The 24247-nt window shown below is 42.4% G+C and overlaps 2 protein-coding genes across 3 annotated transcripts in view; both read right to left on the minus strand.

The window, feature by feature from the left end:
* LOC310699032 (SLAIN motif-containing protein 1-like) overlaps positions 1-5709 on the minus strand; it is a 39953-nt gene extending 34244 nt beyond the window's left edge. Inside the window, exon 1 of one of the 2 annotated variants that reach the window (XM_083520617.1) lies at positions 4867-5709. In XM_083520617.1, coding sequence (XP_083376743.1) covers positions 4867-5309 — 443 coding nt within the window. In that variant the 5' untranslated portion in view covers positions 5310-5709. The remainder of the gene's footprint in view (positions 1-4866) is intronic. The other variant, XM_083520618.1, reaches the window with a different exon arrangement.
* A 6029-nt stretch (positions 5710-11738) lies between these two features.
* Positions 11739-24247, minus strand: part of LOC310699033 (uncharacterized protein) — a 58620-nt gene continuing 46111 nt past the window's right edge. The window contains exons 16-23 of the mRNA XM_083520619.1: positions 22017-22073; positions 21019-21081; positions 20161-20247; positions 18995-19063; positions 17825-17899; positions 16185-16293; positions 15109-15211; positions 11739-14302 (exon numbers count right to left, since the gene is read on the minus strand). Of these exons, the coding sequence (XP_083376745.1) occupies positions 14286-14302; positions 15109-15211; positions 16185-16293; positions 17825-17899; positions 18995-19063; positions 20161-20247; positions 21019-21081; positions 22017-22073 (580 nt within the window). The 3' untranslated portion in view covers positions 11739-14285. The remainder of the gene's footprint in view (positions 14303-15108; positions 15212-16184; positions 16294-17824; positions 17900-18994; positions 19064-20160; positions 20248-21018; positions 21082-22016; positions 22074-24247) is intronic.

The following is a 24247-nucleotide window of genomic DNA, read 5'->3' on the forward strand; positions in this document are numbered from 1 at the left end:
CACCTGTTCATCCTCCAGCTCCATGAGAGGGAACGCGTGGTGGTTACAAGTTATTATTTGTAATAACGCATCACCTTGAAATATGCCTACTATTAAGTATGAGCTGGTGTTTGCACAGTTATTTCCAGAATCTCATAGAAGTTAATAGACTTCACTGCTAATTAAGCTAGAAATAAAGGACATCTATATACCAATACTGATTTGAGTCTTTCTGTGCACTTACCACTTTACTGATGCATTAGAGATACAGGCAGACTTTAGGATTAAAATACCCCTTAAGAACACATTCCACCAATACTCAATGGCATGGAGCCAACAAGGGACTGAGGAACAGGAGGTCGGAGAAAAATAGATATGCAAGTTCAGAAAGAACCAGTTCATGATCTGGATAGATCACATCCTTGTGCATACTTAGGAGCTGTTTTCCCCCCAATGTCCCCAGGGGCTGAGGGGAGAGCTGTCCGTACACATCAGAAGAAAAAATTAATAGAGAACAAGTGCAGCACCTCGCCGCTCTGCCATCCATGAACCAGAATGCAGAGTTGTGAATCTACAAATAGCCCACCTGAGGACTGAGCCAGGGGCTGGTCTTAATATTAGGCAGGATATGTCAGCAATCTCAATTAGCTGGCTTTGAGTGCCACAAAAGGGAAGCAAACTGTTAATTGTTTAAGCAAACAACTATTATTCCATCTTTACTCTTGGGAAGGGGTACCTGCAGGATTTTTCTGCCTTCAGTGCCAAAACAACTCGGCTGGCCTGTGACACAATGCACTTTGTCTGGTGGAAGTGGGTCAGAGATGACAGGAAGCAAAAAGTCCCAGGCCAGCTCTGGTCCGATCAGAAGAGGGGGAAGAGAGAGAACTGAATGCCTGTTACGGTAAGGTTACCAGATTTTTTCCAATGAATCCGGGGACACTTTTCAACTTCAATGGATTTTGTATGGGGGCTGATTTGTAAATCCGGGGACTGTCCCCACGAAACGGGGGCGTCTGGTAACCTTATGTTATGGTGGTATGGAGGAGAGTGAGAGAAAGATGGAAGAAAAACTAGGAGAGGGAGTGCGAACCGAGAAAAAGTTCCCGAACAGAAGCACTCCACAAGGAAACATCTTGTTGCAGGACCCCAGCTGCTGACCTTTAATTGTCACTGTACTCTTCTTTTCCTCCATAAAGTAAAAGTAAAAACTGACTATGTAACCACAGTTACAGCCCAATCCAGGGTATGTGTATTAATAAGGAATGCCCTTTGACTTCAGCTGTTACAACCCTCTCTCATCCTGGCTAGGACAAAAGGTGAAGAGGCAGCAGAAAAGGCAACTTGGGAAATATTTTTGCTTAATAATGATATTGGAAAGCTGTTACATCCAGATACAAGGAAACTCAGAAGGGAGGGACTAGGTAGGGGAAGTCAATAATATGTTTATAAGGTTGGATCTTTAAAGAACTAAGTTTGTTCTTATTCTTTATTTGTGTATTGTTTTCTTCTTCGATGTATTTTGTTGTTTTTTTGTTTCTGTTTTTGTTTGTTAGTTTGTTAGGCGATATTTGTTATAATTGTGGAAAACTTAATAAAATTTTTATAAAAAAAAGAAAAGGCAACTTGGAGCTGGCATATCAGACTGGAATCGAGCCCATGTCATCAACTGATGTCAGAGGGGGCAGTTCAGGATCCAGCAGATCCCAGGATAGCTCAATCCCTTCCCATCCTGCCACCAAAACACCAGGGAAGCCCACCAGCAAGAAGAATGTTATCTTTGTTCTTTCTCCTCTGGAACTTGGATCATTGCTCCATTTAATTCCTGACCAGCAGCAGTCCTGCAGGGTCTTTGCCAGTCCTGTTATCTGAAAATTGTTAACCGGAATGATTGATCCCGGTGCCTTCCGCATGCAATGTGTCAGCCACCTGAAAGTCATCTCTGGAAAACCACCAGGGGGTGAGGAAGAACCACCAATTACCTTCAAATTTCAAAATATTTGCTGCCTGCTCGCCAGGGGTGATTATTACTTACTGCAGGCAACCAGGGGCACAGCTCCACATGCCTATTTACAAAGAGTAAACTATGATTACTTGGTGGTGAGAAAAATACACTCTGTGTATGTTCAGATGTGCTTCACATTTTCCATGACTGAGCCTTGATTTTTATTTTTATGTGCATCTGAGCTCTCCTTAGTTACCACTAACTCAAGTCCATTTGCAGGTCAGTTACCTTAGAAATGCAGCCTTAAATCAAGGCACGTTACACCATTGAATTTTGGGAAATGCTCCTTTCTGTCTTCATATATAACTGCACCTAGTTGATTTCCACCAGTCCTCTTGCCAGTTACAGTGATACATACTCTACAAAATTGTATGTAGCCCCCTGGAATTAAAAATCATGAATGCATCTATTAACCACACTGGATGTGAGCCAGTTAGAATTAAATACATGTAAATGCCACTGATTATAATGGGGCAGAGAGAGAATGAGGCAACTGCTGCCTCATTCACTCCTATCAAAATCAGTAGGATTTAAATGTGTTCAGCTTCATGCGGACTGACATCCATTCACAAGAGCAGATGTGTGTTTTGTGCGTGTGCAAACAGAAATCATTTGCATTGACATATATTCTATACTATATACTTTGAAAAAATGAGGCACATCAAGCTTGGGACAATTTGAAGCATTATTCTCCGTACTTTGAAAAAGTGGTATAGAATTTATTTATTTTTAAAAGAAAAGGTAACATTAACACAATTCCATCCTACAATGCATCAATCTTCAGCTGGTGGGTTGAACTGTGATGTACAGCTATGTCACAACTAGAGTCAAGGTGTGTTGCACCAAAGTGACTAACATTTTGGGGTTTTTTTAATTTTTAAGAAAAGGAGCAGGAAACTGATAGGGAGAGCGCAGAATGACCAGAGTAGAAGAGAAAGACAGATTACCAGAAAGGACTATATTATACGTGAATGTATTTAAACCCTAACAGCTGCTTCTTCTAGCAGAAAAGAGGATTTGGAAGGAGGCAATTTTGAGTGAATAAGCTGTTTTGCGCCTGTGATTGAGCATGCATGTTCACACTTAGCCCTTCTTCCACCTGACACTTTGTTTGCAGCTCTCCCCACCCCACTCCTGCAAGGGTTCCAGATGCATTTTTGAGATGCAAGCATGCATTACAGAACCCACTGGGGAGGTGGCATCTTGGGGTGAGGGGAAATTGTGGTGGTAGGAAACTGGCGAAGGAAGGAATACTCAAGCATTCCTCCCCCCACGCTTCCCTGGAAGAAGCAGCCATCAAGATTTGAATATACAAACATTTTTGTTTAATATATAGCTTGCCCCAGAGAGAAATGAGAAGCACAGATAAAGAAGAATCAACAACAAGAAATAAAATGAGAGTGGATTTCTGTTGCAGACAAGAATTAAAACAAGGGTCTGAAAAGACTGGAGGTTGCTGCTACCATCTCTGCAGTATTTTTTTAACAATGAGAGGGGGCGGTTTGCAGGCTACTTCGACTGTCACACTTTACACAGTTTGCTGCAGCTGTATAAATCACTGGTGCTACCTCCATTTTCATTCTGCTTCCAGAGCTACTCGCAGCTTTGCTTCACAAAGCATCCATTCAGGAGCAAGCAGCAGCCCTGGCGGATAAGGGTTGCTGACCACAGTCCTGAAATCCCTTGTGATCTTTTTCAAAGCAATGGGATCTCAAGCTTCCACAGAGGCATCAGTACTAACGAGGCGTCGTTTTCAAGGCATTCCCCATTATCTTCATTGCCATTTATGACATGCATAAAATGCTAATTCATAAGATGCATCAAATAAGCCCCACTGATTGCCTTTGGGGGTTCACTAATTGGATGCAAGCTTTGAACAAAACCACATTTTTTTGCATGTCAGGTTTCCCTCCTCCTCCAAACTGGCAGAGCGGCGTTTAAATGTAGTATCTCAGCAGCACTGCTCAACAAACGTTAAGGTGCTCAACCAAGAAAAAAAGGAGCAAAGAATGAAAAACATGTTCCGTTCAAGCCATTAACTCCATTCTGACTTCCTTTTCAGAATATAAACTATTACTTGGCTGCTGCCCCCCACCCATTTTCAGCGATATTCCTGGAATTTTATATTAAATGAACATCAAAAAGGCTAGTGGTGGGAAAGGATTTTCTGTGGGTGCAATGAAAGCTTATAACCATTCTAAAATTTGCTCAGGTGTCAGAAGACCTCTGTTTGGTTTTGCTGCAACCAATGGCTTACCCCTCTGGAAATCACACTAAATGAGAACATGCCATTGCCTTTGAGCGTGATCTACTTGATCAGCCCAATGCAATAAGACGACAACTCCATTCTTAACACCATAGTCATTAGGCCGAAGCGTTTCTGAAGGATTCGGGGTGGGACGGGACCCCATAAATTTAAGCATGCAGCAAGGGCAGGATATTCCTAAACAAGCAGGATCAAGGAGGCAAATCCTGGGCTTGGGGGAAGCAGGAAGCGACAATACGAGTCCCCTAAGCGAGTCCCCCTTGGCGGGGGAAGGAGTTAATAATGATGACCGAGGAGACGTTAAGGGGGTGAAAAAGGCTGATTTAAATCGCTGCGAAACAGGATCAAGGGGGATTGCGGAGCTAATGCTAATAAGGCAGCCTTGAAAAGCGCCAGCTGGGGAGAGCAGAGAGAGGAGGGGGCTTTCCTTGGAAGGGCCCCAGGCGATGAGCAGGGGCGGGGGAACCCTTTCCTTCGATGAGGATGCAAGTAATATTATTATTATTAATATTATTATTTATATGCCGCCCATCTGACTGGGTTGTCCCATTCTGGTTGGGGGGGGGGGGAGGACTGGATCTGGAGCCTGCCTAGAAATGCACCCAAGCGGGGCACCCACCACGTCTCGTCGTCGCCGTCGTCCTCCGGATCGCAGCACTCGACCCCCTGCAGATCCAGCACCTCCACTTCATCCAGGACGGTGTCCGTCGGGGGAGAGGCTTCGTGGCCTCCGGGGCGGCAGCTTCCTCCCTCTCCTCCTCCGGGGGGCGAGGGCTTGAAGTAGACGAAGGGCTCGGCTTGGCACAGGAGCGCGGGCACCGGGCTGGGCATGCAGGCCGTCGGGGAGGTGCTGGGGGTCGCGGCGGGGAGCAGCAGGAGCGCGCCGGCGGCGGCGGCGCTTCCCGGCGAGGCGGGCGAGGTGGCGGCCGCCCGGCTGCGCAGCTGCTCGTTCTGCTTCTCCAGCTTGCGCACCAGCTCCTGCAGCTTCTTCACCTCCAGCTCGGCGCTGACGGCGCCCGGCTTCACCTCGGCCACGAGGGGCTTCAGCACAGCAGCCTCCATCCCTCCGCCGAGGAGGCTGCAGACGCGGCGCCTGCCCGCCTGCCACCTCCAAGACGCGCCTGGCCGGAGACGCGCCTGGCGCGCAGCGGCGCTCGCTCGCTCGCCTCCCCGCCCGCCCTCCGCCGGGCCGAGCGAGGCGCACAATGGGAACAAAGCAGGGCGGGGAGAGGCTAATGAGCGGCGCGCGGGGCTCTGGGCCTGCGCGGAGGGAAGGGGAGTGCGCGCGCGAGGAGCTGGGAAGGGGGGCGGGGGGACGGCCAGACGCCGCCCCCCGTGCAGGGAAATGGTTCCCCCCACGTCTACGTTCGCTCGGTGAGGAAAGGCGTCGTGGAAGTCCGGTTGAGAGGGGTGGGTGCCGAAGCACGTTCAGACGTCCAGTTCTGGCGTGGCCAAGAAAGAAAGGGCGGGAAGGGGCACGTGCTGAGGGCGAATTAGTGCTAATGGCGACGTTTCCTAGCCGGGCTGACGAGGGGGGTGGGGGAGGGACAAACTTTGAGGGAAGAAAAGCCGTTATTTATTTTGAGGTATTTTTTTTTTAAGGCGCCAGCTTGTTGGGGAAATATAATAGCGGTTAGTTTTAAATTACATTTCTATCCCACCCAAAGCAGTGCGGGATTTAGGGCAGTGCGAGTGGTTCCCTCACAGAGGGCGCTGGATTGAAGAGGTGCATAATAATAATACCTATATTTATCTTTATAAATACTGAGAAGTTCCAGTAAAAAAGCAATGCCAAAAGGAATCATTGTGAAACCAAGGGTATAGGGCAGTATATAAATTAAATTAATAATAATAATAATAGTAAAAATAATAATATTGAGGGGGGAGGACAAATTTTGTCCTCTCTCAAGGTTCCATGTTACCAAAGTCTGCCCCCACCCAAAAGAGCCCAAGGTGGCAAACACATTAAGCGATAAAATAATTGAAACATCTAAGAGCTTTAATACATTCATAAAATATCAACACTGAATCAAACTGGATTATCTAAAAACACTTGGTTATTATTAGTGATTGTTTAACCCATGCTGTGCTGGAGGGTAATGGGCTGTGGCTGAAATCTCAGGGAAACAAATGGGGTGGAAGTAAATTTTGTGCGGTGGGGATTGCAAGCCCTGGCATTGCCCTTGGCATTGTCCCTGCTTCTCAGTGGACCTGTGAGCCTCCTGAATGCGTGTGAGGCAAGAAGGCTGCTCATACGCTGAGCCACTGTTTGGAAATGGCATTAAAGCAGGACGGGGTGTCGGTTGTGCACCTCTAGCCAAGCAGCGCACCATGCTCTCTGGCAACCGGATGGAGCAGCAACTCTGGGCTCGGTGTGCATCGTGATCAGCTTCCTACTACACAGTAAGTGCCCTTGATGTGGAAGGTTGGCAACTCTCCCTGCCACCTTGCTGCCAACAGCAATCTTTGTGCTGCTCACCGCAGCCTGGTATTCTGATGTTGAGAACAGGCAAAGTGGTTCCTAGCATGGAGATCAAGTGATGGGGGAAGCAGCCTGTGCTTAATGTCTGTATGCTGAAAGTGCAGAAGCAAGGTCTCTGCAAAAGCAAAGTGACCCAAAAGTTTAGATTAGGTTGCAACTTTGGTTGATATCCAGTGCTAGTTATCTACAGAGCAGGACCCAATGAAATTCATTGATTCCAGTGAATCTGCTTGGCTAGCTTATGCCCACTTGCCACCTGGGAGTAAGCCCCAGCTGAGCTCAATGACTTTGAGTAGCCGTGTCTAGGATGTGCACGTCGTTTCCGGTGAAATATGATAGCTGTGACTAACTCATCCCACTGATTTCAGCTGGAATGAAGTGTTACTTAGGCTGCAATCCTGTACAACCTTACCTGAGAACAAGCGCCATCTTACTCTCAAAGGCACATACTTCTGAGTAGACATTATAGGATTGTGCCTTTAGTCTGGATACAACCCACAGTAAAACCAGAGTTCAGAAATTATCCCATTCACAAGTGTTTCTAACAATCATTTGGTAGCAAGGTATACTTGCATAAAACTATGGAAAGCTGGGGTGTTGTGTTTTCTTTGCTTAGTCTCTGGGACAAGACTTAGACGTATGGAAGCTTTGGCCCTCAATATGCTGCTAAACTACAGTACCCATCACCCCTGGCCATGCTTGGTGGGGCTGAAGGGAGTTGTTGTTCAGCAACGTCATGAAGGCCTAAGGTGCCCCATGCCTGGACTGGATGGCCTTCAGAAACAGTACTAAAAACTATTGATCCAAATGCACCACAAAAATCTAGGCTTATATCCATTGCTGAATTAGGAAGCTCCCAGAATTACGTTCCTTCAAAAAGGGGGAGAAAAGATAACAAACCATATAATTAGAAGCTGAAACTGCTAATTTCAGTGTTGTAATTATGCAAATATAACATTGCTGAAACACAAATCACCAATATAGGTTGATTGTTTTAAATGACTGATAACCTAAAGGGAAGCTGCACGTGTGCTTTCTATACCCAATCATTTGGAGGGAAGAGGTCCTTTTAATTCATATGTATTAACATGAAATGATTCCATTGTAGATGCACTGTAGACAAAGAAACACTGGAAAGATAAGAGTTTCATATTCTAAGACTGTGTTTTCATGAGCAAAATGCTAACATTGGGAATAGAATGCACATGGTTAGGATGGTAATTAAATTGCATTTACAAAATGCTTTTTTGTTTAAAAATACACAAAATGTACAATAAATCAAATAATGGATTTGATTTCTATAGAGCTAACTCAACAGAATGCATCTTTCTTATAAATGAATAGTTTTGCACCGCGGTTGCAATTTACTCAGAACTGTTCATTGGAGTTGTCCTGAGGGTTATGAGGGTCATCCAGACTCAGTGGACAGCATGTTGTAATTTATTTTCACAGTACAATACTTTGCAGATAAAATTGCACGCCTCCACCTCAGTCTGAAAGCCAGTTTTGTTGCAACTAAGTTGCTGGCTGCTACTCAGAAGGCATCTTGTTTGGGTTCAGTGGATCAAGATACTGTTTTTAATTCTGTAACAGAACCTGGGACCTTACGGTGAAGGGCGGAAAAATCAATCAATCAATCAAATCATGTCCATAAAGTGCACGTTTAGTCATTCTTTGCTGGGGGAAGATGTCCATATAGGTCTGGAAGTTACTAATGCCTCTTTAAGAGATAAGATGGTCCCAGCTGCTTGGACCACTCCCCAAGAAATTCTCTGAAAACCTGAAAATTGTTCTAATTGCTGGCTAGTCTCAACTCTGCACATTTTGGTTAAAAGTTCCCAAACACTCTTGAAGGACACATTATGTGGATCCATTTCAGTCTGGCATCTGGCCTGGGTTTAGTCCTGAAACTACATTGGGTGTCCTGATGGACAACCTGCGCTGGGAGAAAAAGGAGAACTATGGTGACCTTTCTAATTCCCCTGGGCATCTCAGTGGTTTTCGATATCATGGGCCAAGGTATTTTTCTGGACTGTCTAGGTTAGCGACTGGGAGTATAGAAAGCACCCGTGCAGCATACAAATGTGAAGCTATGGGCAATCCTAACTTGCTGGATAACTTTGGCTCAACCCAGAAGGAAAATACCCACACAACTTTTGTGGTAGCAAATACCAGAAGACATGCAAGAGCTGTGCGCCATGGCATTTATGCTATGCAATACAGAAGGACCAAATATTGGCTTCTGTGCTATTTCACATCTACCTCATGGTTGGGGAACCTTCAACCCATGAGCCAAAGTTATCCAGTGAGTTCAGATTGCCCATAGCTGGACCTTTGTATGCATTCACCGTCTAGTCTTTTCCTTTTCTATCCTATCTGGGATCAGTTCTCATAGAGCAAAAGAATCTATTCAGCATATCCTGAGAGGTGTGGTGGCAATGAGAACTCAAATGTTCTCATTATTTCAATATTTATTTATTATTACCATGTCCGTAATAAAACCAACCCGTATGTTACGCCATATTTAAATAATGCATAATCTTGCATTCTTGCTATTCAATTATTGCGAATGTATCTATCATTATGGACACTTATGTGTTGCTTAATGGGTAGTTTGGGATTTGACAATATAACTCCATAATGTCCCTTTAATGACGGTTTGCTTCCTCAGTGAGTTGGTTTGCTTTATTGTCTTGATTGGCTGTTTGAGCTTCAGGAGTAAGTGCTGGCAGTATGGGGGCTGAAGGCTGATATGCCTGTCAGAAGTAGCACAGCTGCAGAATTTATTAACCATGCTGGCCCCTATTAGCCTATTACACCTGGCAGGTGATGTAACACCCTTCACACCCTCCCAATAACTTATGGAACAGGTGTGAGGCATTTGGTCTAAGGTATACACAGTTCCCTGATGGGGCCTGACCTTTTGACATAACAGGAGGGGGAAGTAATCTATCTTGCTTGTGCTATGTTATTCTGCTTAACGACTGCTCCACTGCTTTTTATTATGTATTCAAGCCTGCTACTTAATAAAAGCACTGAACTTCTTTCCGCTAGAGGCGTGTGTTATTGCCCCAAATCCAAAAGAACTATTGCATTTGGCAAAACAACATCTTGTTCTGCCTCAGGTCTCTTGGCCTCAGTCAGGTTGTGAAGCTCACTGGGTCACCTTAGCTAGTCACTGTTTCTCAGCATCTACTGCATCACTGGATTTGTGAGAGGACAGAATTTGGTTTAGTCTGACATATACCAGCCTGAGCTCTTCCAAAAAGCAAATGGAATAAAGACAGACACACCATATGAAACACAAAATGCCACAATGGGCCAAACATGCAACACATAAAACCTAGCATATAGAATAACTTCATCACCAACACCAGCTTCACAAATGAATGCTTGAGTAGTGTAGAACCATGCTCTGCTTTTTAAAAGTTAGGACCATCCTTTCTCCACACAGGAAAAACTCAGGCAGGGGAGAGAGTGGCAAAATGAATGGCCTTTTTTCTGTTCTGATTGATTCCTTTCCTTTAGGAATTGTGCCTTGATTAGTAAAATAAAGAAGTAGTTTCATTATGTGAATGGGAAAATGGACTTGATGAGTCACAGATATCCCTATAATTTATGAGAGCATTCTTCAATGTGGCTAATTTAATCTGTTATTGAAGAAAAACCATTCGTTAAAACAGCTGCCAGCAAACCATTCCTTTGAGGACTCCATCATAAAAACATCCAAAGAAAAATGAAAGCCTCAAGGCAAGTGATATGTAAAACAGATGTAAAAAGAACTCCTGGGTTGTGGGGTTTTTTTTACATCAGCATTGAAATGATACCCCCCCCCATTTTTTTTGTTTTGTTTTAAATAAGAGATTGTGTATCTCTATCCCATCCTATAATGTTATACATTCCAGAATCCATTAAAGCATCCTTTATTTCATGGCTCAGTTATTAGATAACCTATAATAAGAGCAATAAAACACAACATGGTGCAGTTACCACAGCTGCTTAGCAAGGATTCGTAAGTGTGAACCAGCCCTTATTGTTCATGTGTTCTTGCTGTGTTCTTGTGGAAAAACAAGCCATAGCCGGCTTATGGTGTCGATGGTCTTTGATCAAAACCTTGCAGAACAGATGCTCCCAAACATCTTTAATTTTTGAAGCACTCGAAGGGCAAAAGAGCTCACGTTCTTTCTCAATGGCCTAGTGAAAACACTGGATGCAGCTCTCCTCCAAAGCCTACATTCACCAAGGATGCCAAAATAAAATGTCATCCAGTTGAGATCAGGCTTTAGAGAGAGATTTTTATTGCTAGTGGGAGAAAGGCTTACAGTGTGTTAGGTCCTACACAGTATGTGATTTTGACGTAACCAATTAGCCATGCTTAGAAGCCGTTCAACGTAGAATCAGTTAGGAAAGGTGCTTGTGTAAATTGCATGTAAGAGGCTACACACATTGAAGGGGCTGCTCTCCCTGACATCCACACACTGGGCTGGGAGCATGCATAGTCTTCCACAATAACTAGAACTCCAGTGGCACAGATTTCCAGCTTGCATGGAAAGTCTACAGGCATTGAGATTTGAATGCATGGGGTTTCCATACATTGTCTGTGGACATCAGTGTTTGAGTTCAGTGAAGTGCTGGGAACAGCCCAGCAATGCAGCCCTGCTGTGGCCTAAGTTGTCCAGAAATGGCTGTGGTCCTGAGGAATGACAACATTTCTTAAATAGAGAGGCAGGGAAATCTCTGAAAAGGTATCTCTGCCTGACAGAACACAACGCATGCCTGGTAGACTGTGTTCAGAAAAGTACATATAATAAAATATCACCTTCTGATGTGGTTTTCGGTATTCTGACTATTTTTACCCATCCTTGTAGAATTATATTTCACTTTGAAAAGAGCTTCTAATTGGCTTTCCTCCTTCCCCACTGCTGATAAATCTCCCCAGAGCAGTCTGTTATGTACATACTTTGAAATTCGGCGCTTCCTTTGAAAAATGTATTATTCCCTAGTCACACTTGATCTTTAGTAATCTTTATTGGAAAGATTCGGGCGAGGGAAAATCAATTTCAAACAACATTGATATGAGAGACAAGTAACAGATAAAATAACTGTACAACCACTTCTTTTTCCAATGTCACTGAAACACTATTCTATGTGGATTATTTTTAGGATTGTATATGAACAAATAGGCTTTACTATGCACTAAATGGTAATTTTAATGGCTGCATCGCAATAAACCTCAAGCTCACACACTTCCATCCCCAGCACAATCATGGAGAAACTGGAAAACTTTACTTCCATTTTTGGAACCACCAGAGTTTAGCATTCTGTCCAAACCCTAAACTTTGGTTAATTTTAACTATGGCCTGTGAAGGAAAGCCAGTTCCATAGCCCATGCTATTAATTTGGCTTGTTTCAAACAAACAATAGTTAGGGTTCATGGCAATTTGTCTGATTCTCATGAAACAAGCTGCACTTAATCAAAAATGGAAGCAAGAGCATACAGTCTCCTTTGTTCTAATCACAACCATGGTTTATCTCAGAATGTCTGGATTCAACCAGGATCTTATTTTTAAAAATCTTTTATATCTTTAGTTTAATAAGTTCTACATAACAGCGAACTTTCTCTACTCTTTATCACTAGTGAAGTTAAGCTGTTTGCATGCACTAAGACTGACAAAAGAGAGAAAAGAATTCATGTTTACAATTCTATACAATTGTAAATCCATGAGTTTTAAATAAAACACAGTGCAAGCTGAGTCCCAATCCTTAGACTATTTATCTCTCATATGTGGAAGATGAGTGTTTGCATGATCATTGTACCTGCAGTAGATTTTAATGGAGATGGGCTGAAACTTTCCAAGCCAAATATATGTATGTATCCACCAGGGTGTCCAGTCCCTGCTGCTGCTTCTCTCACAATCACCACCTTAGCTCACATTAGCATTTATTTCAGCTGCCATACTACTCCATGCAGAGGTCCTGCCTAAAGCATAACTCATTCATTGCCTACTCAGCCCAGTGATTACCGGAAGACCTCTATCCCACGGGTGAGCAACCTACAACCCTCAACCTCATTTTGTGCACTCCATCACTTCCTGAAATCGACCCCTTTCTGCCATCCCATTAGACCGCCTTCCTGTTTGTTTCCCTGATTTTTTAAAAAAAGTGTTTCCTCCTGCTTCCTTTCATTGCAGGTTCAGTACAATTGGAAGGGGGAAATAATTTGATAAGAACAAATTGATGCCTTAAAAAAATGTTTGTCCTGGTTGTGTGGCTTAAGGAAAAGACCTCCCCTTCCCTGCTGCCATGGGTTTGCATAGGGCACCCATGTCAAAAAGGAATTACTTTCACTTGCTTTCCAGAATAGGAGCTGTATCAATTACTGTGTTGAATAATAATAATAATAATAATAATTCTGTACTCATTTGAAAGTAACCCCCTCAAACTCAGTGGAGCTTACTTCTTAGTAGAGCGGAATAGGATTGGGAATTCTGAGACAGCCATAGAAGCAGAGCAGTCTTTATTCTTGATTAGTTAACCCAGGACATTTTTGTCTCTCTCTGCCCATCGTTGGTTCTGTCCATGCTCCCTGCAGTAATGTGGCCTCCCCCGCCCCCTGACAGATTACCTCTGAGCAATTGTGGCCCTGGAAAGAAAATAGTTTACTAACCCCTGATCTAGCTTGTGATGCTGCAGACTGTGTTGCCATGACCACTGTCTCCTCCTCTGTGTATCTGGGGAGAGGATGTGGTTGCATGGTAGAATTCTGCCCAATCTGTCCCATGATCAATCCATCATTGCTTTATTTACTTTTCTTTTAATTTCCTGGGAACTGCAGAAGGTCAACATGCAGACCTGTCCATGTGGCCATTAGGCCGAATAAGATGGTTGGTTTTGGCAGCAGGCTTTGGACACAATTGAAAGAGTGCCACTCACACACAGATACCCAAACAATATTGTACCTTCTGCCTTACCTAGTGCTGCTCCTATTACTTCCAGTATAGCAGTAAAATGATGAAAGGGAGGAAGCCCTTATGTGGTAACTGTCTCATGATTTCGGTTCTGACCCACTGATTCCCATGGGACTTAAAACACAACTCAAGTTATCTGGACTGGACCCACTGAGCTGAGATGTTGTCTTAGATCTATAATGACTCATTTACAGACACAAGTATTCGGATTATAAGCACGGGTGTGTGAATTGTTTCAGAATGAACAGGAACCAGTGGAACCACAGTCAAGAATAGCCAAGATACACTTTCACTACAATCCTATGAGTGTTTACTCAGAAAAATAAGCTGTACTGTTTTCAGTGAGACTCATTCCTAAGTAAGCAGACAGAGGACTGCAGTCTTAGACGTTGTTTACTTACTGATAATGCACACACACATATTCTTCCTTCTTTTTAGAAGTAGTGTTATAGTTTCATTTTTCACATCTTCAAATGTCTACCATTTACTATTATTCTTGGAGTTCTTTACTCATCCTAAAAAAGCATATGATTTTCAAAGATAAACGCATGCAGCTGATCCATCAACCTGAACTGTCTTCAGTCAAAATTAGTAGGCCCATGATGCTGTAAGGGAAAGAAAATGCCCATTAGAAACTGAAAATGTGCACAGCCTTATCAAGTCAACCATTTCAGACCAATGTGTTAAGTTTCTCTAAACACAGAGCTATTTCAGTTCCATATTATTTGAGGTATTCCAGATACTGATTGTCTTTTAAATGTGATTCTTAACATTCACTGGTGTTCAGGGATGGAAGGATCTCTCAGTTTCAGATCTCTCAGTTTATCATTTTTCCAATCTTAAATTCAGTTCAGCAGTTTGCACTTTAAAATTATCATGACATTTTACTACCAGCATTTTACTGGGAATTTCTCCTAATCCACACATTTTTGCACAGTTGTGACTAATGTACCCAAATTTTGCAAGCCATTCCCCCTAAAATAATGCATGCTACTATATTATCTTAACTAATGCATTCATTTTAATGTGCATTTTTACCTAATATATGCATTTTGTAAACATTGTTTGGTTAGAGAACGGTATCACAAAATTTGGATAAGTGTGAATTTAGAAGGGTAACTGTGTCTCGGGTTGCGTGTTGTTTCAGAAAGCATGAGTTTGATATATTTCTCTTTACACGCAAACTGAACTGAATTTTCTCCCTACCGGTGTTGTGAATATCAAGCAGGGAAACATATATTTGGACATTCAATAAATGTATGTTGGACTTCTGCATTCACCGAATCCTGCAATCTACAGCACCATAAACAGGAACTGAACTGAAGTGTTTCAGAGGTACTTTGAACCCCATGCCTCCCTGGTTGTTGTTAACAACTAAACCTTCAAGCAGGTGCCCTCCACTACAACTTACATTTAACTCTGGAATAGCATGGTTCACAATGCACCGTGTTCTTGTAAATCCAAATGCTATCTCCCGCCTTCACGTTTTCCAAAGGTGCTTTGCAGATTTCGCACTAGGAACACACAGAGTTAAACAATTTATTTCATCAATTCTGAGTCAGATACCAACCGGGATAAAAGCTTTAGAAAGCTTGTTGAAAAAGTGTGAGCGCCTTTAGCTGGTGCCAAAAAGACAACAGAGAAGGTGCCTGCCTGATATGAAGTGGGAGGGAGTTCCAAAGGGCAGGTGCTGCCCAGCTTCAGCATTGTGCAGGACACACCTCCTGACAAGGTGGCATCTGCAGGATGTGTTTGCCTGCGGAGCACAGTGACCAGCTGGGCATGCAGGAAATGATGCAATCTTTTAGGCATCTTGTTCCCAAAGCTTTGCAAGGCTTTGTACACCAAGACCTTGAATCCAGTCCAGTAGCTAATCAGCAGCCGTGTTATGAAAATGCCTGATAGCGAGTCATCTTTAATATATGTTATGGTGTGCAAAACATGGAAGACTCACTAACATTTCAGTACAACTGAACTTAAGATCTCAGAGAAATTCAGCCTCAGGGTTTTCGCCCTGTACAAATATAGTTTTCTTTATTCTTTGGCTGTCATGTGGAGAATGCAGGATCTGTTTAAATGCCATATCCCCATGTTTTTTCCCCTTCCTCACTGCACACCAATGCTACATTTTCTTATAACTTGGTTCTACAGAAGGAAAATCAGTAAAGCAGCTTCAGGGCTAGTATACTCCCTCCGCTGTTATGGGTGCTTCCTCCAGTCTGTCCCATGATGACTCCATTGTCATCTCCATAAGAGTACCAATAGCAGAGCAGCAAGAGCAGTGAATATTTCCACCCGTGGACCTCCCTTTCCATGAGACAAAGAGGGAGATCTGCCCTATCCTATCATCCTTGGGATGCCCTTCCAGGGACCTTAGGGTTGCTCTCTAATTTGATTTAAAACCCGGTGCTTTGATCAAAATTCACAATCGTCATACTATAAATCCATGCATATTTAACGACAGTTGGGTGAAAGACATGTTCCTACCTTGAAGCAAGTTGCATGACAGCAAATCTGCAAGGCATCAAGAATCATCTTTGTGTCTGTGCCCAAGGGCTTCCGGCAGTAAGTGCACATTTCTTTTTCAATAACGGCCCTGTATAAGAACAGGATTCATTGAGTGAATACTACAGTACTGGAAGGTTTCACTGTGCAAATATTCTCACTTTTCCATGCCTGCGTGAAGTTGTGACCTTCTCACCGTGGCTCGATGTGCAAAGAGCAGGCTAGAACCGGTTTCAAGATTGGGTTGTCTGAAGGCATAAGGCGCAAGTCACCTGGGCAAGCCCGTGAAGGGGAGCTGCATAACTGCACTGCTAAGCTCTTGCACAGCTCTCATTCATTCAGGAAGGTAGCCAAAGCACAGATAAACAGATCACTTGGAAGAGCTGTTGCTAAACAGTGAATCTCCCAAGGCAGGTATGGAGAAGCTATGGACCTCCAGATATTGATGGAATCTGACCCATCAGCCCCAGCTAGCATGGTCCATGGTTTAGGGATAACGGTAGCTGTGGTGCAGTAACATCAAGTGGCAACTTAAATGTATAAATGGACTGACACAAATCTAACACTACAGACAATTTTTCATATTCACTGACATCATCTTAGTAGTCATACCTTTTCAGTGAAATCAATTCACCCACTCTACTGCTAGCAATCTAGCATACAGTGTAGAGAAATCGAGTGAAGAATGTGGGCATGTGAACGGGAAAAGCTTTCAGGTAATAATAATAATAATAATAATAATAATAATAATAATAATAAAATTTTATTTATATCCCGCCATCCCCAGCCGAAGCTGGGCTCAGGGTGGCTAACAACAATAAAATAAGACAACATTTTAAAGTAATAAGTGTAAAAACTTGGGTATGGGGCAAAACGGACAAGATGTTTCTCACTTTGATGTAAAGAGACAGTAGGAACATTCTACCACATGTGGTGGCCTTGTAGGGTTATTAAAGACTACTGGGAATTAATCCACAACGAACTGGAAAAAATGTTTAAAAGATCCTTTACGAAAAACCCAGAAGCTTATCTTCTGGGTATAATATCGATAGAAGTCTCAAAAGAAGAAGAAGCAAGTGAGTCTATTGCAGCTGCGGCCATGTGGATTTTACTTGCACAAAAATGGAGAACAGACGCAGTTCCAAGGAGCAGTAGCATCATAAACTGCTGGAATATGTGGAACTAGCGGATATGACTAATAGAATAAGAAACAGAGATTTAAAAGAACTTAGAGGATTGGATGTTATCTATAGAATATATGAAAAAGTATTATAGTAATATAATGAACCTAGTGGGATGAGTATAATTCAGCAGCGTAAGTTATAACATGAGATAAAGAGAAGGAGAGAGGAAAATTTAGAACAAGACAATGTGGATAGTTTGGGAACAGAGAGGAAACTTGGGAAGGAGTGAAAGGGAAGTACCATATATGAAAAGAAGTTTTCTTTCTTATTCTTTTTTGAACACAACAGTTGTACTAATGTGGATCTACTAATGAAGAACTGCAGCAGAAAAGCAAATAATAGATGATAGATAAAAGATAGATAGATAGATAGATGTTTCTCTCTTTGCTTTCTTCCTCTATATTTCTTCATTCTACAGTGTTCAGTATATATACCCACCTATCGGAAGTAGAGTAAACAGTTTTGATAGATTTTCCAGGGATGTTGTCTTCATAAGCATCATGGGGAAATCTGCTGTGATACAAGGAACATGTACCAAGTGATGAACAATAGGGTTGTTGTTTTTTTAAAAAAAATACTTTTCAAGTTTGCACTCTGACAAAGAGAGTGTATCATCAATCAACATCAAAGCCATCCACAGAGACTTGAGGGCAGACTTCAAAAATATACAGATATACAAGAAACCGTTTTAAAAGAACAGTTGGGGGAGGAGAGCAAGATGAGACTTGTATTGCATTATATGAAAAGGGCACAAAACTTGCTTTTGCATGGCTCCCATTATTCAGCAGGGCTCATGCAGAATGAGGATTTTGCCCCCAAGGGGCTTATATCTTAAGAACATGCTTAAGCACTTGATATTTTAGAAGTAATGGATTTCTAAAATAACAGAAAAGCACACAATAGTGTCAGAGATGTCATATGTGAAACCATTCAGCAGAATGAAGACAGATAAGGCACAAGGTGAAATAAGAAAACATAAAAATGTGCTATTTTATGTTTTGCAACACTGTTCATTTATGACTCTCGGAAATTTATTGCAGGGCCAGAAAAGAGTGAATAGAAATGCTGCAATCATTGTTTACATGTTTGCAGTCCCAGCCAGGCCAGCAAAACCAGGAGATTTATGATACCCCTGATGGGTTCAACAAACATGACTGCATTCATCTTTGTAGGTCAATGCATGTCTTCCTCCATAAATCCTAACTATTATCTGGTGTTTACATGCATGTATACCTTCTCTCTTTATCTCCACATAGATCCCAGCATCAGGCATGCTAAACCTCTATTGGAATCAGTGAGCTGAGCTGTGTATTATACTGTGGCTGTAGTCTGGTAATATCAATAGCCCTTTCCAGCCATTTTGTTTTAATCCCTTATCACTTGCATTTAATTTCACATTTTATTCTGGGATGACATAAAACCATATATTGTATTAGATTATCACTCATTCTATGCATTCAAGAAACCAGAATATTAGCCATGCCATAGCTGGGGGTGGGGGGAAATAACATTGCTTGTGTTTAAACAAATCATGTTTAAACTGTTATTTTTGGAATTAGTACACGAGGAAGTATTTCTGGAAAAATACGACGTGTATTTTTCAGGTACCTATTCTCATATGTCCTTGTGTACACAATTGTGTCCTTTGGACTTGAGTAACTGCTTGAGGCAATACAGCTGAAACACATACAAAAAATGAGGAGAATTTCATTCTCTAAAAATAAACATACAAAAGCGGTAAGAAAAAGCAATGTCATAAGAACAGAGCAAGAGATCCCTGATGCATCAAGCCAGAGGCCTGCCTTGTTCCAGCACCCTGGTTCAGAGTGCCCAACCTGATTTAGTTGGACAGGGACACAATAGCTCTCTCCTGGTATTATTTTCAGCAACTGGGGTTTGGAGGCAGGCTGCCCCTGTTGCTGGGGGGTAGCTTATAACCACTGTGACTACTTGCCATTGCCTCAGCCTTTAAACTTGCTGGACATCACCATAGCTTGGGTAGCAAATTCCATAATTAACACTGCATGGTGTAAAGAACTGCAATTCCATTTGTCTGGCCCAAATCTCCTGCTATTCCATTTCAGTGGATGGCCCCAGGTTTATTAAGAGAAAGGAAGGGAAGCTTTCCTCCAGCCACCTTCATGATGCCACCTGCAAAATACTACAGGTTCCATTGTTCACTGTTTAGGCCCTGGTCTTGACCACATTTTTGAAACACTGGATTGATACGGACAGATGTTTAACAAATGGTAACTTTACACAGGGCACACATATTTGTTTAGAAAGCTGTTCCTGTTTCAGGTTTTACCTGATGGAGAGAAGTTGTTGTTGTTTTTTTTAATCACAATTCTGTGTAGGATCACGGGTGAATACAATCCTAAACTCAATGGAACAAAGCAAGAATACAGAGTTCCAAGGTGGTAGAATGGACGGTAACACTTCATACTGTGGCCAGAAAGAACTATGGAAAAGGGAGCTTCTGAGAGAAGCAGTTTGTTCTCCGATGCCTGCCCAAGCTGTTCTTTTAAATAAATGGGGTGGTTTGTACATGCAGAAAGAACGCTTCTCTTCCCTGAGATTTACAGACAGGCAAAGCTATGTGTGTGTGTTACCCACATTGAACTTCCCCACCTGTACTCAGAAAGAGTTGCTGGCCTGGGGAAGCTGAATTTCTTCTAACACATTTTCCTTGGTAGGGGTTTATGGGAGAGATAGCCTTTTGCAGCTGGGGAAAAAGGAAAAACACTCCATTTATTGGCTTAAGAATACTGTACCTGGATCCTCTTGTGTCCTGGTATAAATGGTTCATTTCTGACGGACCACCTGGAATACTGGCAGATTCATGGTCCTGCTCTGGTGCCCTGTGGAGGACAAGGTTGGAGTAAGAAAAAGAAGTCTAGCCATGATTTATCTTCACCACCATTTCTCTATTCTTCTACTATGCATGTAGCAAAGGAGCGGGATTTAAAATATTAAAAGGGGAAAGAGGAGGGTGGGAACTTAAGAGGGAAAACTCTCAGAGGGAATGCATTCATCAAACACTGGCTACTCTGCCTTTATTTTGAATGCCTGTTGTTTTTGTGTCAGAGCCTTAAGCTCTGCTAAATGAATAGCCATCAGTGCCAAGCACTGTTTTATATGCAGAACATGTAGCCTGCGAGAGGGCCTCTCCGCTGTTCTTCCAATCTAAAGCAATGAGGCTGATCTGAGAGCAGAGAATGGAGCTCATTCTTCACATACAATCTTTGGCTGCAGTCCTACTCTTGCTTGAGCTGACTCTGAAGTTAGAGAGGTTTCACCCTTGCCACCATTCCACCAAAGGCTTCATTTAATTAAAAAACAACAACAGCCAGCAGCCTAAGGGGTTTATCAGACCCCGGAGAAGCATCTGCAGTGGTGAATGGAGAAAGGAAAAAGGAAGGGGAAAAGGCAACATTGTATACTCATACCAAGTCATACTGGCGAGGAAATGGAAAGTGTGGGATGACATTGGCTTGAAGCTTCATCTGACCTCCCCACAAACAAATCAGAACAAATGCACAATAAACAAGTCCTCTCAGTTAATAAACAAGTGACATGAATTAACCTCTACAGGACTGCCATGGTTATAAGAACTAAGATTTAAGACTCACCTCTTTTTGTTTTGATCCTCAGGAGAGGATTTTACTACAATGAGATCATCTAGTTCTTGGCTGCTGTCAAAGATAAAGAGCAGAGCCTGATGACCACAAAATACTGGATGTTTTACTGGACGTTTTAAAAAAATGCAAACACGAATGTCACTTTATCAAGTCATCAATGATTTCTGTGAGGCAGAATCTGTTTTAATTTTTATATCAGATTCAAGCACCAGACAAAAAGTATGAAGCATTATCTGCTATGAAGAAATATGCCCCCTTCATTACAAATCAAGGCATTTGACTTCATGTCCCATAGCCTGATCCTGTGTTTATTTATCAAGACATAAAGCCTACTGTATCTAATAGGACTTGGTCCCAAGTCCTTACACATTATTGCAGTAACTTCTTAGAAAGTAAGTGTGCTTACGACCATCCCACTAATCACGCCTACAGCTCACCAAGCCCTAATTCCATGTATCAGTCATTTATTCATTTTTGAAGAGGCTTGCTTAGTTAAACGTTTGGAGCATAGCAGCCTACTGCCCTCATCCTGCAGACTTCACAGGAAGGAGTGCTCCACTCCAGAGCTTCGTATTCACAATGATGCACACAGAACTCTTTCCTGACCTGCAGGACCCCACATGCTTCTATCCTCCTGGTCTCCAATCACTGCCATCTTCTAGGCCCCATTTCCTGCCCCTCCTAGGCTATCCTTTTCCAGGTTCCCTCTCATGGAGGGAGGGAAAATTCTGGACATGCATTTGATACAGAAGTAGTGCTGCATGGGCATGGAAACCATGTGCTCACAGCTACACATATGTGGGATGTAGCCAATGTTCTACTCAAGGGTAGACCCACTGAAATTAATGGCCACGACTAACTTAGGTCTGTTCATTCCACTCATACTCTAGGAGAACTTAGTTGGCTACAAACCCTCCCTGCATTTTTAACTCAAGCCACAGGTAACAGATTTTCTAAAGTGCAGGAGATATAAAATTTAAAAGGATTGCCTTTTGTTTTCCTGTGCAGTGTTATTTACAGCGATGAGGTCATCTAGGTCTCTTCCTCTGTGAGAAAAGCAAAGAAACAAAAAAATTGGACTAGTTACTTTTGCAAGAAACGGACCGCTGATCACAAATACTTTCAGGCAAGAGCGAGGGGAAGAACTTAATGCATTAGGTAATTGTCAACTCATAGGGATATTCATTGCAGCTAATAATTCCACCAAAATGTTTTCCTTCCAAGATTTAAAGATACTAAAATTATCCTGAGATTTGTTTCTCTTTTCCTGATTAAGCGACATGATCAAAACTAAGCTTCCTGAAGAACTCTAATGCCAGCACATAAACCTACCCTGCTATAATGCACGAAATCCCATTTATGTCAATGTAAAGGAAATGCAGTCTGAATTGGAGGGAGGGAAACATCACTAAGTTTCATGTCATTTGCGGACGGAAAACAGCAACAACAGTGAATATCGATGGCAATCACTGAATTGATTTTGTTTCCAGACCTAGGACAAAGAAGCTATTTCTACTCCTGTTCCCGTTTTCATTGGAATTCTCTGCACAAACTGGCCTTGTTCACGGGTCATGATAAGTTAGATTAGCCTCAACCAGAGCCAGGGTCTTTTCAACACTGGCTCCGGCTTGGTGGAACACTCTGTCTCATGAGACCAGAGCCCTGCAGCATCTGATTTCTTTCCGCAGGGCCTGTAAGACAGAGTTGTTCCACCTGGCCTTTGGCTTAGAATCAGTTTGATTCCCGCCCCCTCTTTCTTTTTCCTTTCTCCTCCTGTGAAGAGGCTGCATCCTAATGTTTTAATGTTGTATCTTAATCTTTTAAATTGTATTTTAATCAACTTGTTTTTATTATTGGTTGTTAGCCGCCCTGGCTGGGGAGGGCAGGGTATAAATAAAATTATTATTTTTATTATTATTATTATTATTATTATTATTATTATTATTATTATTATTATTATTATCCAGGCTAACCACATGCCATAACGCAGGTTGGCCCTTTCCTGTCCAGTATTTATCTCCCCTCAGCTACTCTCCCACAGGTGCTTTTATCCCGGTAGGGCTCACTATTGGAATTGGGAGCTCAGTTGAGGGACGAATTATGTCAGCAGGGAAAGTGAAGGGAAGGAAGTAGCAGGGAAGTGCCGGCAAGATCCTGTGCTCACTCACACAACCCTTTTGCTCTTAAAAATCAGACTCCTTATCCACACCGGACCTACTTTCTTCTACCTGACTGCAGCCGATTCAGGTTTGACCATTGGAGCATGCTACCATAAAATGTAGCTTCAGGAGCTCTTGCTGTTTGCTCAAGTAACTGACACTTTGGTGCGAAGTATTTTGAATCTCTATGCAGCCACCGGAACGTTGACTTGAGGATAAGCGTAGATACTTCCGATGCTAAGCAGCTTGCATTAGCGCACCATGTCTCAAGACATAAAAATCCAATGCGCTGTCTTCTTAATACAGCTATTAATATAAGCATTTCATAACCTTCCTGTTGTTCAAGAATTATGCTTATAGCCAAACCATAAACAAACTGCAGTGCAATAAATCTAACATTAGTTCGGGAATTCTATTTGAGCAGAGGATTATTTTTTTTCTGGAGCAGAGTTATGAGTCATATATCTTAGGGGGAGTTTTATTTTATCTATTTTCTTACAGGTACATTCTGCCTTTTTTGTACCATAAGAGGTTCCTAAGCAGTTTCCTACCCAACTATTGACCAGACCTATACCTGCTTAGTTTCACCAACGTGGTGGCCTCCTATAACTTCAGACCATACCCTGGGACATTCTAGGGAGATGAACATCTCTGAAGACTTGCTCATTAATAAAAACAGACCAAACTAGACTTCTAATGTCAACAGAATCAATGTGGTTGCCTAGTGGTTAGGGCACTGGACTCCGAACTCAATTCTCTATTTGGCTACAAAGCTTACTGAATGGCCTGGGCTCAGTTAGATGTAAGTTGCCTTGAGCTGCCTTTGGCAAGAAAAAGCGACCAATAAATTTAGTAATAATAATGTACCGCTTCTGAGCAGCCTTTACCTTTCAAGGGGTTGCTGTGAGGGCAAAAGCTCTGATTTATTTATTTTATACATATATATATATATATATATATATATATATATATATATATATATATATATTTGCTTTCGTAGATTTTCACGCGTACAGGAATGCAGGTTTTGGTGTCTTCGGGTGTCTTCCCGTGTAAGAGTT

The sequence above is a fragment of the Podarcis liolepis genome, assembly GCF_965112155.1.
Source record: "Podarcis liolepis genome assembly, contig: HAP1_SCAFFOLD_36, whole genome shotgun sequence".
In the NCBI taxonomy this organism is placed as follows: Eukaryota; Metazoa; Chordata; class Lepidosauria; order Squamata; family Lacertidae; genus Podarcis; species Podarcis liolepis.